Here is a 12,754-nt window from a genome sequence, read left to right as displayed (position 1 = left end):
GCGGAACTTGAAAGACAGTGCTATGATGGATGTGGACGAACACATCACCTCGAAGGCGATCCAATCAGCGGTCGACAAGAGGGTAGCCCAGCTATTGTCTGACAAGAAGGGCAAACCCAAGGCCAAGGTAAGCGGAGATTCTCCTAATCACCGCGTCAACACTTTACTAATGGTCGACTATTGGATTGCTCTAGAAACCGGGAAAGCCTGCTGGACAGCAAGCGAAAGCGGAGGCCTCCGGGTCGAAGCCGAAGCAACGCGGAAACGCAGCCGGGAAGGGACGAGTCGCGAGGAGAGCCAAGGGACGGCAAGGCGACGAATCTCAATCGAAGAATCAGAAGAAAGATTCAAAGGGGAAAGGCAAGGCGAATTAACGGTAAGTTCGCCTGCGTCATCGCTACGCGACGACGAGTCGTCTTTCAGGTGGGATCATCCTCTCACTTATCCGGACTGGTTACTCACGGTTCCCTTACACGTCGCACAGCGTTATATTGTAGCTCGGACTCCTATTGTAGTTTTAGAGTCTTTGCGTTACCGGGCTACAATACATGAAATAGAATGTTCTCTGCCGCGTGAAATTGGACTCCATCTAAGTGTGGGATTTAAATATATGCTCCCCACTAAGTTTAATACAGATTTAATCTGGAAAGCCTGGGACGATTTCGTCGATCGTCTCCGTTGGTCCTGTTTTTGGAAAGCCCAGGCACAAGATGGTGTAGAAGACGACTTCGATCCAGACTATTATGTCCGGCCTATATCGCGTAAGCGATGCGGACCTTTAGATTGGGCATTCGAGCACGGCATCAAATGTGGTGGTAGGGCTATCGTTTCGATGGTCTCTCAGATACCTACTGATGTCCAGACTGGCGGGTCCTCTATTATTAGAACGCCTTCGCCCCCGGTCTCCGTGCTCAAGAGCTATTTGACGTCTCACGAGCTTGTCGTCTTAGCCACAGATAAAAACTTAGGTTGCGCTGTTGCCCCGCGTTCCTGGATCGTAGATAAAACTTACTCGCTCCTCAACTCTGAACTAGATTACGTTGAGCTTGACATACAAGATGTTCTTTCCATCTTACGTCAGAAGATTAGAGTAATGACTGAATTAAGTCAATGGGCGTCCGTTAAGGATGTCCAACCACAACTTCCCGACTATTTTATGAGTCAGCTGTCGGAAGACGAAGATGATCTCTTACGTCATATCCCAAGGTTCTATGTGATACCAAAAATACACAAGACGCCGACGGCTGCTAGGCCAATTATACCGTGCCACTCTGTAGTTCAAGGACCTGCAGGGAAGTTTGTATCAAAAATGTTAAGGCCGGTGATTGAATCGGCTCCGTACGTTATTCACGGAACAAAGGACCTTAGTCTAAAACTTAACAAATTATCGCTTCCGTACGTAAAGTTAGATAACGGAGTGCTGAAACGCTTATATATTGTTTCCGGTGACGTCGTCGCCTTCTATCCCAATGTGAATGTACCGCTCGCACATGATTGTGCCTTAGCCGCTCTCGCTCACTGGTTTAGTTTACAGGAAAACATTAGCGTAGACAAAGCGAGTGAATATTTACACTTGTTTAGGGAATGTCTATCAGCAGCGGACGATAATCTATTATGTCAGTTTGACGGGAAATATTTCAAACAGAAACGTGGCCTCGCCATGGGGGTAGCTAGTAGCCCCGATTTGGCAAACCTTTATGGGGTTTGGCACGAATTAAGATCTGAAGTATTACAATCTCCCGATGTGGCGTTCTATGGACGCTACATTGATGACGTCCTTGCGTTGGTCTATGCTACAAGCGAAGCCAACGCTATTAATCTACTTAGAGAGGGCGTTACGTTCACAGACTGTACATTAACGTGGTCGGCGTCTAACCAATTTATGCCGTTTCTGGATATGACACTTTACTTCGATAAAAGTAAGCGACTTCAATGGAAGCCGTACCGGAAACCGCTGAACCACTTTGAACGGATACCCTGGATCAGTTCTCACCCTTTGTATGTCAAAAAAGGCACATTCATCGGTGAGCTGAGCCGGATGGCTACGCTTAGCTCGCAATTTGACGATTTTGCGGATGCGTGTAAAGAAGTTGCGGACATTTACATCGCACGTGGCTATCCTCCTATGTTAATCGCCTCTTGGTTAAAACAAAATTACCAAACACGGTGGGATACGAGATTAAGAGAGAACTCGCCGCCACGGGCTGACGTGCTTGTGCTAAAAAGCGAATATAACATATCCTGGGACTTTTTTAACGTTCGAAAACTAGAAGAACAGATGAAGAACGGGTGGTTGGAGGCGCTTCGCGTCTCGACCTTCGGCCGAGCCGATACGATCAAAGATCTACATCCGGCCGTGTCGAAAACCAAGTTTAGGAACGTCGTACTATCTAACCTCCGCCAAAACGGTGGTGCTCTGCCTCCGGGCTCGGAGTATCATCCTAGTATGGTAGGGGAAGGTGCGTATGGCCAATTCTATAGACTTGACAAACTCGGACTTCTCGATCGCCGATTCCTAGTGTCTAAAAAGAGGACTACGGAAATCATAGATCTTGCCGCCGCATGGCGCAAATCTGTCTTGATGCGTCACGACCGCCAAGTAGTGAAGGTCCTTCATCGTAAAGATGACGTCGACCGGGATCCATCCCATCAAACTACCTTGGACATGTGGCTAAACATTTGAATACATTCCTGTAATAGAGATCTAGGCCGTGTCTTTCCGCGGTTCTGGTTTGCCGGCTATTAGATTTCTTTAACGGGCTGATTGATAGGCTCTGCCGTCCTTTAGCGTTATTCTGTCCTACCTGGGTGAAGCCGGGTAAACCCTGGGTAAATCTACCCGGTGACGTGGGGACTTATGTCCTGTAATTCGTTATCGGTGCTAGTTCCGGGTGCTGGACAGTAACTCTTGTTTGGATGGTTTTTCGTCTTTAGTGATGAACGCAACCAATCATACGCCTCTTATGCAACCGCGTGCAGCTGGGGACGGGAATTTTTCTTATGTTTAGTTACTTTGTAATTAAGTCGTCTAGTTTATTACCTTGCGAGTGCTCTAATCCGTTTAGACGGACATTGCAATACACTTTCGCGGTAAGCCTTAATATATCCGACACTGGATTAACAACATACTAACCACGTGTGTACCCCTAACCCCTAACCGCTAACGGACCTAACCGTGTTTCTCACGCTCTGGGTTCTCAGGTTGGGAAGGGGTGTTTTTCCCACAGGTCACGTGTCGGCGCCAACTCGCTATATTAAGGTGCGCGCTTATCTATGTCATATGATAAGATAACTACTTTTAGAATTCACACGTTCTGTCTTCCCTGGGAAGACAGCACACCTCGTGCCGGAGCCAGGTGAGTTCTATCTATTCCGGTCCTTCATCCACTCTTTATATTGGTAGTTATTTTTGTATTGTACCTCGTTCTTTGGAAGCGAGGCGAGTAGTCTGATCGGCTTGTCAGATGCTCGATGTCCGAGGTCTTGGCCCTTATGACGTATGGCACCTGACGAGTCTTTAAAGACGAAAGGGCAGGCTCGGAGGTCCCCCCTCCCAGCCCTTGTGCCCCGTCGTCGAAACTACTCGCTTCGCTCGTAGTTTCTCCTCCGCCCCTAACCCCCCTATAGGCGTTGGAAGCGCGTTTTGAAGTAGAGTATAGTGGTGTAGTATAGTTGTCCGATTTGCTGCCGAAGCAGGTGGTAGTTGTAGAATAGTAATGCTGCCATGGAGTCATCTTCATATAGTGAATCTGAATCTCACTCGTTTGTTCTGAGAATTGGACACGTATTTAGGACCAGATACTTCTATATTATACTCGCAAAAGAAGTGCCTAATACAAGTTTTCTTCAAGATATTCGACTACTACTTGGACTCACCAGTGTCCAGATGATTCTGGCCATACCACAGGGGATTCCGCACGTATCGATCTGAAACTTTACAGACATATACCTGCAACATAAAGAACACTGTATACAAAGTCTGAGGTCAAACAGTGCGGGGATTGTTGTCTTATGCCCTTGCGGGTTTTTGAGTGATCTTGAGCATAGGAAGACGTTCCGTAACTCTGTCGCCTTGAAAAGCCCGGAGCTTGTAGCTCACATTGTAGAGGTAAACCTCACCGAGTTTGAGGATACGAGAATGAGTATTAAGACGGCTATGAAAGAAAGAAAATAATCATTGAGGTAAGAGAAATCTCATTGCCCCGATCCCAAATCCGCTCCAATCTTCGCGAAATTAACGTCTACTGTGTGGTCCTAGTGGCTTAACGAGTTCCCGAAGTTTTGCGGACCCAGGGAGAGATTTGACTGTGGAAAATGGTAATATGTATCGAAATGTAATGTGTTATTAGTGAAAGCGCACAGCGCCGGTTCCGTTTGAAACTTGTACACATATTGTACAACATAAAGGACTATAATATCCTAAAGTATGATGAGTTTCTGGTAGGTTTTCGGCGTGATATTCGACGAGTTGTTGGACTTACCACTCCCTAGGTCATTTTCTCCATCGCGAGCCTAATTCAATCCCCCCTTCCTCAACACTTCGCACACACGTTCTCTGTATTTCAAGGTCCTGCCCCCGTAAATTTGAAGTCCATCGGACCAGTGGTTGGTGAGGAAACGCGTCTCGAGTTTCAGTATGATCTGGCTGATGCTCAAGTTGGAAAGGTACAGCCACTGCGCGAAGACTGAGGTTGTCCTTCGAGGAGTATTGACACTATTGGCTCGGGAACTATAGACCAGTCAACGGAGTGAGATTGCGCGAACGACTGCATCCTTCTCCGCGCTGATATAGTATTTTTCTAGAACAAAAATAAAAGAAAATGCTATAACATATTGAGGAGTGGTCCGATTTGCATGATATTAGAGGCGTTAGAATCGCATTTTTGAGTAGACTATAGTGGTTACATATAGCCGTGTTATTTAGCAGTGTAGCACCGGTTAGTTATAGCATACTAATATTGATAGGGAAGTAATCTTGATATATTGGATCTGTATTTAACTCGTTTGCTCTGAAACTACTACACATATTAAACATGATAGATATCTATATTATACTCGAATCTCAAGTCATTAGTGTAAGTTTTGTTTCAGGTACTTAACTGTTACTAAAACTCACCAGTGACAAGGTTGTTTTACTCACTGCATGCCTGAATTTGCTTCCAATGCTCCAGAACATCGCACACAGTTACAGGCTATACTAAGGATTGCTTTTGGAAAGTTTCAGACAAAACGGTGCAAGAGTTGTTGCACAATTGCCTTGCGGGTTTTTGAGTAATTGCTAGTGTACTGCGCGAACACTGACACTGTCTTCTGCAAATCTTAACATATTAATGTTATTAGTATGGGGGATAACACTATCACTTCTCATGCAATTTTATGTACCAGCGCGAAGGCAGGTGTTGTCCTTCGCGCACTATGATGACTATTAATGTTGTCTCCCATGTAATAGTATTTGACTATATTGTACTTGTGTTGGTGTGTGTTTCGACAATATTGCCTTCCCTAAACGCTCCCCTGACCTGACCCACACAGAAAAAAGTACCTATAATCTCGCCCACAAACTTGGATATTTCTCATATATTCCAATGGGTGAGCACTGAGGTATGCATGGTCAGTCGTATACAATCCCAAAACATGAAAAAAGCATGGCTCCTTGGTACCAGAACCAACAACTCAGAATTATTGGAAATAAGCGCACGAGCCAAGTGGACTACAGACTCCAGAGACAACAGCAGAGGGCTAGGTGGCAAGCGCGTGCAAACAGGAAAGACAAAACGACGCCAACCGAACTTTCGGCAGCATCTAGAACCGTCCAACCTTCTAAAAAGAAAAAAGCCCCACTTTTTCTCGATGCTACTGAACGACGGATTTCCAAAAGAACGAAAATCAGGTTTCCAAAGCTTCTCAAAAGAATAATGTAACCCAAACACGGTACATCATCTCACGCGCAGACGGATGTGCTGTCAGAGGAGTCGTTTGCATCCAACACAACCCTCCTCTAGCTTCGCAAGAGTCGGGGATACAAATATAATTTTAATAAAGAATTTGTAGAAACTGTTCATGACAATTTTCTGGCCTTACTTAACCCATCGCCAATGTGGCTTCCTCTTCATTCCACTCCAATTCATCAAGATCATTGCGGTACTGAGATATGTGTGCTTCAGTAGGCTCTTGGTCACTGCGAATAGAATGCACGCCCTGTTTGCCCGAACCACCAGGTTTTGTTCTCCATACAAAGGCTGACTTCAACCCGTGCCCAATGAAAAAATATTCCCGATTCCATTCATCGTCAGGGAGGAACTAGGAACATGTCAGAGTATAACAAGACATCAGGTTATTGTACTTACAAAATCTAGAGGAAATCTAGCTTGTTTGGCAACACCGTTCCCAATCACGAGGTTGAAATACTTTAACAGTTGGTAGTCCGTGGGGCTGGACGGCTCAACCCGCACAAATGACGTTGATGGATCCTAAATACAGGGTCAGTATAGAAAGTAAGATCAAATTTGGAAATACAATCACCAGTCGGCAGAGGATGACAATTAAAAAAGGATCAATATGCGTCCAATACCTGAAATTAACGTTGGAGAGTTGGGTGAGAAGGCCGTCATCCACACCATCCCATTGCATGCGAAGGATACCATGAAACAAGCCAAGTACAAGCACCTCAGTGATTTTCTGAGAGAGGTGCAATCTATTGTCTTCAGATGCCCAAGTCAAACCGGGGAGACTATCGTGCTCGTGCTTCCTTTTGTAATTCAACTCTGAAAATAATCAGGTCGATTTCCAGATTTCTCCAGACTCGGGCTTACCATCGAGAGTGTGAAAGTGGGTGGCATCAACGTCCATCCAGTAGATCCACGACTGCAGGATGATCACTTGTGCCTTGTACTCCCCAATGACAAATCTTCCAGAACGGTTAGGATCGAGGAGGAAGTCTTGGAATGAGGCATGATAGAATTGTAACTGGGTTTTAGTGGCATCTCTTGGTTCTGGTACTTTCATGGCGGAGTACAGTCCACGCAGGGCCTTGTAGAAAGCATGTTGGTCAAGTCGGAGATAATTGGAGAGTGCTTGCGCTGAGTTGATTCTATGATACGGATCAAATTTACTTTGGTGACATATATACGCCAAAATTTTCCACGTCGTCTCAAACACGTCGGGGGATATATCCAGAAGAATTTGATGATAGAAAAGATCAATTGCCGCCAAAGGGTTCCTGGACACAACCCCTTGCGATCGACGCAAAAACGATAACAGAGAGTCTAGCTGAGAGATGGGATCGGCTTCTTCTGGATCGTTGATGTAATTCAAACACGTCGACGCGAAAATAAAGAGCCCCGATACCGCATCAAGAAGCTCTTCAAGCTTGTTCTGGGGAGGCCAGTCTGTGGGTATCATATCATTGTATGCCGCCTTAATTTTGACAAGCCTATCCTTGACGTATCGATCCACGTTCTCCCGACACTCGCTGTCGATGATAAGCTCCTCACGGCCACATTCTGACATTGGGGAGAATGCATTCTTGAGGTGAGCCTCGGGACGACTGAAGATAAGCCAGCGAAGGGGGAGATCTGGATTCGTGCGCATGGAGTTGGTGATCATTTCAAGAATCTCTTGCTGAGCCTCTCCCCCTGCGCACTCATCGAGGCCATCCAGGATAACGACAATTGGCTTTCGAGGACGCTCACGTTGGAGGTTGGCGAAGGGTTCAACAATCAGTTTCCGAAATTGAACAGGTGGAGAATTTCGTAGCAGGATATGGTCCTTGGCCAAACGGTGTTCTATGAAAGAATGATACTCAGGAACACTTCTAGCAAGCTGGTATACAAGCGTCGGCACAACAGTTTCGAGCTTGTCTCGAGCAGTGGTGCGGGAGAAAAAGTAGGACGCTCCAAGAATCTCCTTCTCCTCGCAAGAATCAGCGAAGGACTGAGCAACAGCGGATTTCCCGGTACCGGCAGAACCACGAACCCACAACATTTTCCTTTCATCGTACTCATACACAAGCCACCTCATGAGTCTTTCTCTGATCTTCAATCGCGTGTCGGGATGGCACCTTGGTGGCGGATATCGAGCGCTGGAGTCCTTCGTGGCATCGAGGCATGTATACGGTTCCAGTAATTCGAAAACTGCGAGGACAAAGTCAGCGCTCGGTTTCCGTGAGCAACACGAAAGAATACGCACCCGCTTGCCTACTCGAAATGACAGTATTGAAATAATTGATTTTCACTTCATTGATATCGCCCGCATCGATGAACTGACCCCCATTGATAGTAACGCCCTGGGCGTTTGCAAAAGAGCCTATGGTATCACATTAGTGTGTTTTTGATAGCCTAATCAAGTCGCCTGTACCGGAATGCTGACCAGGATGAATTGATGGAGATCGTTGTCGTTTGAAAAGCCTGAGCCAACTCTTTGTGCGATCAACGACGGAGGGTGAGTGCTGGGACATTGCGACAGCGGGTGAGGGAATGACGGAAAGGAAGGGTGTTCCCACTTACTGTCATTTCACGGTCACGGCGCCTATTGTAACAGTTTTGAACCTGTGCCTCCGAGAATCTTATATTTGACTGTCCCATGTGATAAGTAAACAAGTGGAAGTTAAGACTGCACCAATTCCTCTCGTTGTCCCGTATCCGCCATTGGCGATGTCGCGTTGAGACTCATTCACTAGTCTAGCTATATGAAAATAGGTATAAGGCTTGCAGGTGGATGAAGGATACACGTGGAAATTGAATGTAGGGCAATTCGGATAGGCGATTCGAGAGTGATTTTCGAAACAGGTGAAGCGACGATTTGGAATTATTATGATCAATACCTACATGAGTGTAAGGCCGCGGCTTACAGAGTCCACAAAGTATTCTGCGAGTGATCCACAGAAGTTGGGAAGCCTGGCTCGGGGCTCTTTATTACGTGTTATTATAATATATATATTGTAGGGCGACGAGTAGATAGTTAGTTCCTTTCAATCCTATCTCTGTTCGTGTTCAGTTCCGCGTGCTCGTTCTTAGTGTGCTCGTCCTTAGTTGGCGACTTTCAATGAGGCACTACGTGCCAACAAGAAGACGGTTTGATTAACTATACAAGATTACACATCAATAAGATAGCGATAGACAAAGCAAAATCAATAAGGGGTATACGCTCCCGCTCGACCTCAAGTTCATCCATATATTGCGGAAGACATCGCAGAAGCACATGAGCCGAAATCTCAGCATCACTCCTCCTCGTCCAAGCCCCAGCCGTCAAATCCAAATAGGATGGCATCCAAGCCGCACACTCCCACCCCACCAAACCAACAGGTCTACACTCTCGATTGATAAACATCTTCCCTGGCGCGAGATTCCCATGTGCAAGCGGGATATCATAACTCTTTTGTCGAATGATGACAGCCAAATAGACTTTGGGGTCATATTGGTCAGTCATGGCGCAGCATCCCTCTTCATGGAATACATCCCGAGTTCGATACGGTCCAACAAATTGTGTGGTGTCGATGCGGTAGAACATGCGCGTGTTGCCGAGGTTTCCACAGACGGAGCGAGTAAAAGGAGAGAGATATTGGAGTTGGTTGAGCGAGTCACGGAGGGTATCGACGACGATGGTGAGCTGATGGGGGGAGAGCGGAGAGCGCGTCGAGAGATGTCAGTAGTGCGCTGAGTGGGCGGGGACCACATTAGACCCTCATGCCAACCGATATAGGGTTAGGGGGACGTGCACCTGGAATAGGCATGTCCAAAGGTTAGTGGGGCTGGGCTATCGTAATAAACTGTTAGAGTTGGGGTAACATTGGGACCGGTATAATAACGCACCAGGGAACTGCACGATCAACATGTCCTTCTTCCCGAGGCCAAGATCTCTAATTGTTTCACATTCGAGCTTGGTGACATTAGCATTCCCGTTGAAGTCTATGTTCTTGATGCACTCGGGCCTTGTATTCGTATGGAAATGTGGCTTGTGACTCCATACCACAAGGCTTTGAGCGTCAACATGGCTAAGGTCGTTCGATCTGGTGTCCTTGACACAATGCATCAAGTCCAAGACAGTGGCTGCCGACACTTTGTTCAAAGTTCCTTTGAAAATGTTCTCGTGGTCTACAAGACGGTACCATACATCCACAGGTTGTATCCCTGCGAGAAAGAGTCAAGGAGGATAATAGGGGAAAGGTTAAAGAAAGAAAAAGCGTACAAGGAAGCGCGACAAACAGTATCTCCTCTTTCCCAATGTCAAGAGCTTGAATTGTCTTCAAGCTCCACAGTCGCTTGCTTTTGTTCAGGAAGGCTGAGACATTCGCTTGGAAGTCGTCCTCCTGTTCATCAGTCAAGGTGATGTGTGACTGGTATACGTTGAGGAGTATGGTATTGACCTGTAAAGTATGTTTTTCCTTGACCTTTTCCATCAGCTTGGCTATAGTCAGGGCCTCGCTGACAACGATACTATCGACACGAGCTATGATTTTATGTGACTTGTCGACGAGGCAGTACGATACATCCCGCCCTGAGATAGGAGTCGTTGAAGATTAGAGGGGAAGGATGGAAAAGTAAAGAAAAAAACATACAAGGTAGCTCGACAAACAGGATCTCTTCTTCCCCAATGCCACAATCTCTAATTTTTTTCGCGAACGCCAATCGCTTGCTTTTGTTTAGGCAGGCTGAGACATTCGCTTGAAAGTCGTCCTCCTGTTCATCAGTCAAGGTGATGTGCGACTGGTATACGTTGAGGAGTACGGTATTGACCTGTAAAGTATGTTTTTCCTTGACCTTTTCCATCAGTTTGTTTATAGTCAGGGCCTTGCTGACATCGATACAATCGACGCGAGCTACAATTTCATGTGACTGGTCGACGAGGCAGTACCATACATCCCGCCCTGAGATAAGAGTTGTTGAAGATTAAAGGAAGAAGATAGAAAAGTATATAAAAAGCGTACAAGGAAGCTCGACAAACAATAACTCTTCTTCCCTGATGCTAATATCCCTAATTTTCTTCACCACCGCCAATGGCTTGCTTCTGATCAGGAGTGCCGAGACCTTTTCTTGGAACTCATCATCCGGTTCAGCAGTCGCGTTCAAGGACTCGGACCGATATACATCGGTAAGTCCGGGCTTGACGTCGCGATAACCTTGTTCTTCTAAAATCCTTTTCTTGAGATCGCTGATAGTGAGAGTCTCGCTGACATCTATGCTATCGACACCAACGACAATATTGTGTGATTGGTCGACGATGGCATACCGAACGGTTGTAGAAGCGTTTGACATGGTGCGTGAACGAGGATGTTTGCCCGCTGCTTAAGTAAGTTAGTTGAACGCATGTTATCGCTCTGCTGAGGTAACGCTAGCTTAGCTAGAGATCTTAGGTGACAAGGTATTTGACATTTTACAGCCCACCACCACTTAGATTATACCCAATAGCCGAATGTCCGTCGTCATCGATGCCCTAACATTCTGCCATGCATTCATGAAACCCATATCTTACAATTGCTAATAAAAGAATCATGGAAATCTATAAGGCGCGGTTACAGTGTCCGATTGCAGAAAAGAACTCACCTGGTATTAAACTTGAAATCGTTCTTCAGGCGTCCGTGTACCTGCAAGTGGCGCCGGTGCACCAAAAACCACCTAGACCTCCAAGCCTGCACCACCTGCACCTCCAGCACCGGGGCGAGATTTGTTGTTCCAGAAGGCGGAGCCTGTGTTGTCGACATGGCGAATTATTTGTCGATGGTGCCATTGACGAGGGCGTAGAAGTGTTTTGACCTGGGTGGGGAAACCAGAGGGAGGAGCGAAAGAGTTGCCAAATGGACCGCCGCCGGATCCGCCTTGTGTCTGATGCATCAAAGAAACCACCCGCGCAATTGCTCTTGGCTGGATCGAATCATCGAGTCAATGCTAACAAAGGATATGTGACAGATAAACGCACATCATGGGTTGAAATTTTTCGCTTTGGGACATTTGTTGCATCTGGGTTATCATGTGGGAGAGTTAAGGGTTCATAGCAATGACTGTGGGGTTGGACATTGCAGAGGCAAGAACCCGCGGATCGTTAAATAACAAAGTCATCTATCAAGGGTATTGAGGATGGATAGTCGTGTAGTACTTACAATCGGATGGCTCACCATATTGGGATTGACGCCGAGATCAGCAAAAGGGTTGATGCCAGCAATGGCAATTTAGCTATATGAGATTACCATGAATGTTCTGTTCTGTCTGGGGAGCAGCGGAGGTCGAAGGCGTAGAAGCTTGCTGCCCGGTCTTTTGGCCGTATGAACAGTGTCACCGGATTGAATCTTGTTGACCAACAATGGGTCGTCGTCCTAGATTTGAGGTTTGTAGGCGATGCAACTTTGAAGACCGAAAGAGCTGCTCGCCTTGAGCGCGCGAGTCAGAGGAGAAGTTGTAACAACGACGCACCCGCTGCTTGTACACGCGACTGATGGGCTGCTTCAACTCAATCTCTGGAGTCGAAATGAAGTACGTCTCATTTTCATTGGTGGTGACGGGCTCGTCGTTATGCGCGGAGGTGTGACGATGGCCCGCACGACCGCGGCTGACCGAGGATCGGAGAAATCTACCAGAGGGTGAGGAGTCAGTGGCCCTGGAAAGGGCATGTCACGCAAGGAAAAAGGAAAACAACAAAGTGACGCACGAGTGACTTTTGAGCTGCTTGAGATTGGCGTTCCATCGCTCGTAATACCCAGGACTGTGTTTCGTCCTCCTCTGATCTTCGCTGTCGTCCAGTTACAGTTACGGTTGATCTGAGG

The 12,754-nt window shown here is 46.7% G+C and overlaps 4 protein-coding genes across 4 annotated transcripts; all 4 read right to left on the bottom strand.

The window, feature by feature from the left end:
* Nucleotides 1-4,740: 4,740 nt before the first annotated feature.
* On the bottom strand, nt 4,741-8,455 carry AGABI2DRAFT_116669 (hypothetical protein; the record flags this gene model as incomplete). The annotated part of the gene is made up of 7 exons (XM_006459647.1): nt 4,741-4,799; nt 6,087-6,300; nt 6,348-6,470; nt 6,523-6,764; nt 6,813-8,132; nt 8,188-8,304; nt 8,356-8,455. The coding sequence occupies 7 exons, from the start codon at nt 8,453-8,455 to the stop codon at nt 4,741-4,743; spliced, it is 2,175 nt and encodes a 724-aa protein (XP_006459710.1).
* Nucleotides 8,456-9,081: 626 nt separating this feature from the next.
* AGABI2DRAFT_66178 (hypothetical protein) lies at nt 9,082-9,621 on the bottom strand (the record flags this gene model as incomplete). The annotated part of the gene is made up of 1 exon (XM_006459646.1): nt 9,082-9,621. A coding segment is annotated over one exon (540 nt), but the record flags the coding sequence as incomplete, so codon positions are not given.
* Nucleotides 9,622-10,196: 575 nt separating this feature from the next.
* On the bottom strand, nt 10,197-10,404 carry AGABI2DRAFT_135063 (hypothetical protein; the record flags this gene model as incomplete). Its single annotated transcript, XM_006459645.1, has 1 exon — nt 10,197-10,404. A coding segment is annotated over exon 1 (200 nt), but the record flags the coding sequence as incomplete, so codon positions are not given.
* A 1,862-nt stretch (nt 10,405-12,266) lies between these two features.
* AGABI2DRAFT_135062 (hypothetical protein) lies at nt 12,267-12,675 on the bottom strand (the record flags this gene model as incomplete). The annotated part of the gene is made up of 3 exons (XM_006459644.1): nt 12,267-12,353; nt 12,405-12,588; nt 12,647-12,675. The coding sequence occupies 3 exons, from the start codon at nt 12,673-12,675 to the stop codon at nt 12,267-12,269; spliced, it is 300 nt and encodes a 99-aa protein (XP_006459707.1).
* Nucleotides 12,676-12,754: the final 79 nt, after the last annotated feature.

This window comes from Agaricus bisporus, assembly GCF_000300575.1.
Source record: "Agaricus bisporus var. bisporus H97 unplaced genomic scaffold AGABI2scaffold_3, whole genome shotgun sequence".
Taxonomy (NCBI): Eukaryota; Fungi; Basidiomycota; class Agaricomycetes; order Agaricales; family Agaricaceae; genus Agaricus; species Agaricus bisporus.
Note: the sequence above shows the minus strand (reverse complement) of the source record. Positions and strands in the feature narration are given on the sequence as shown.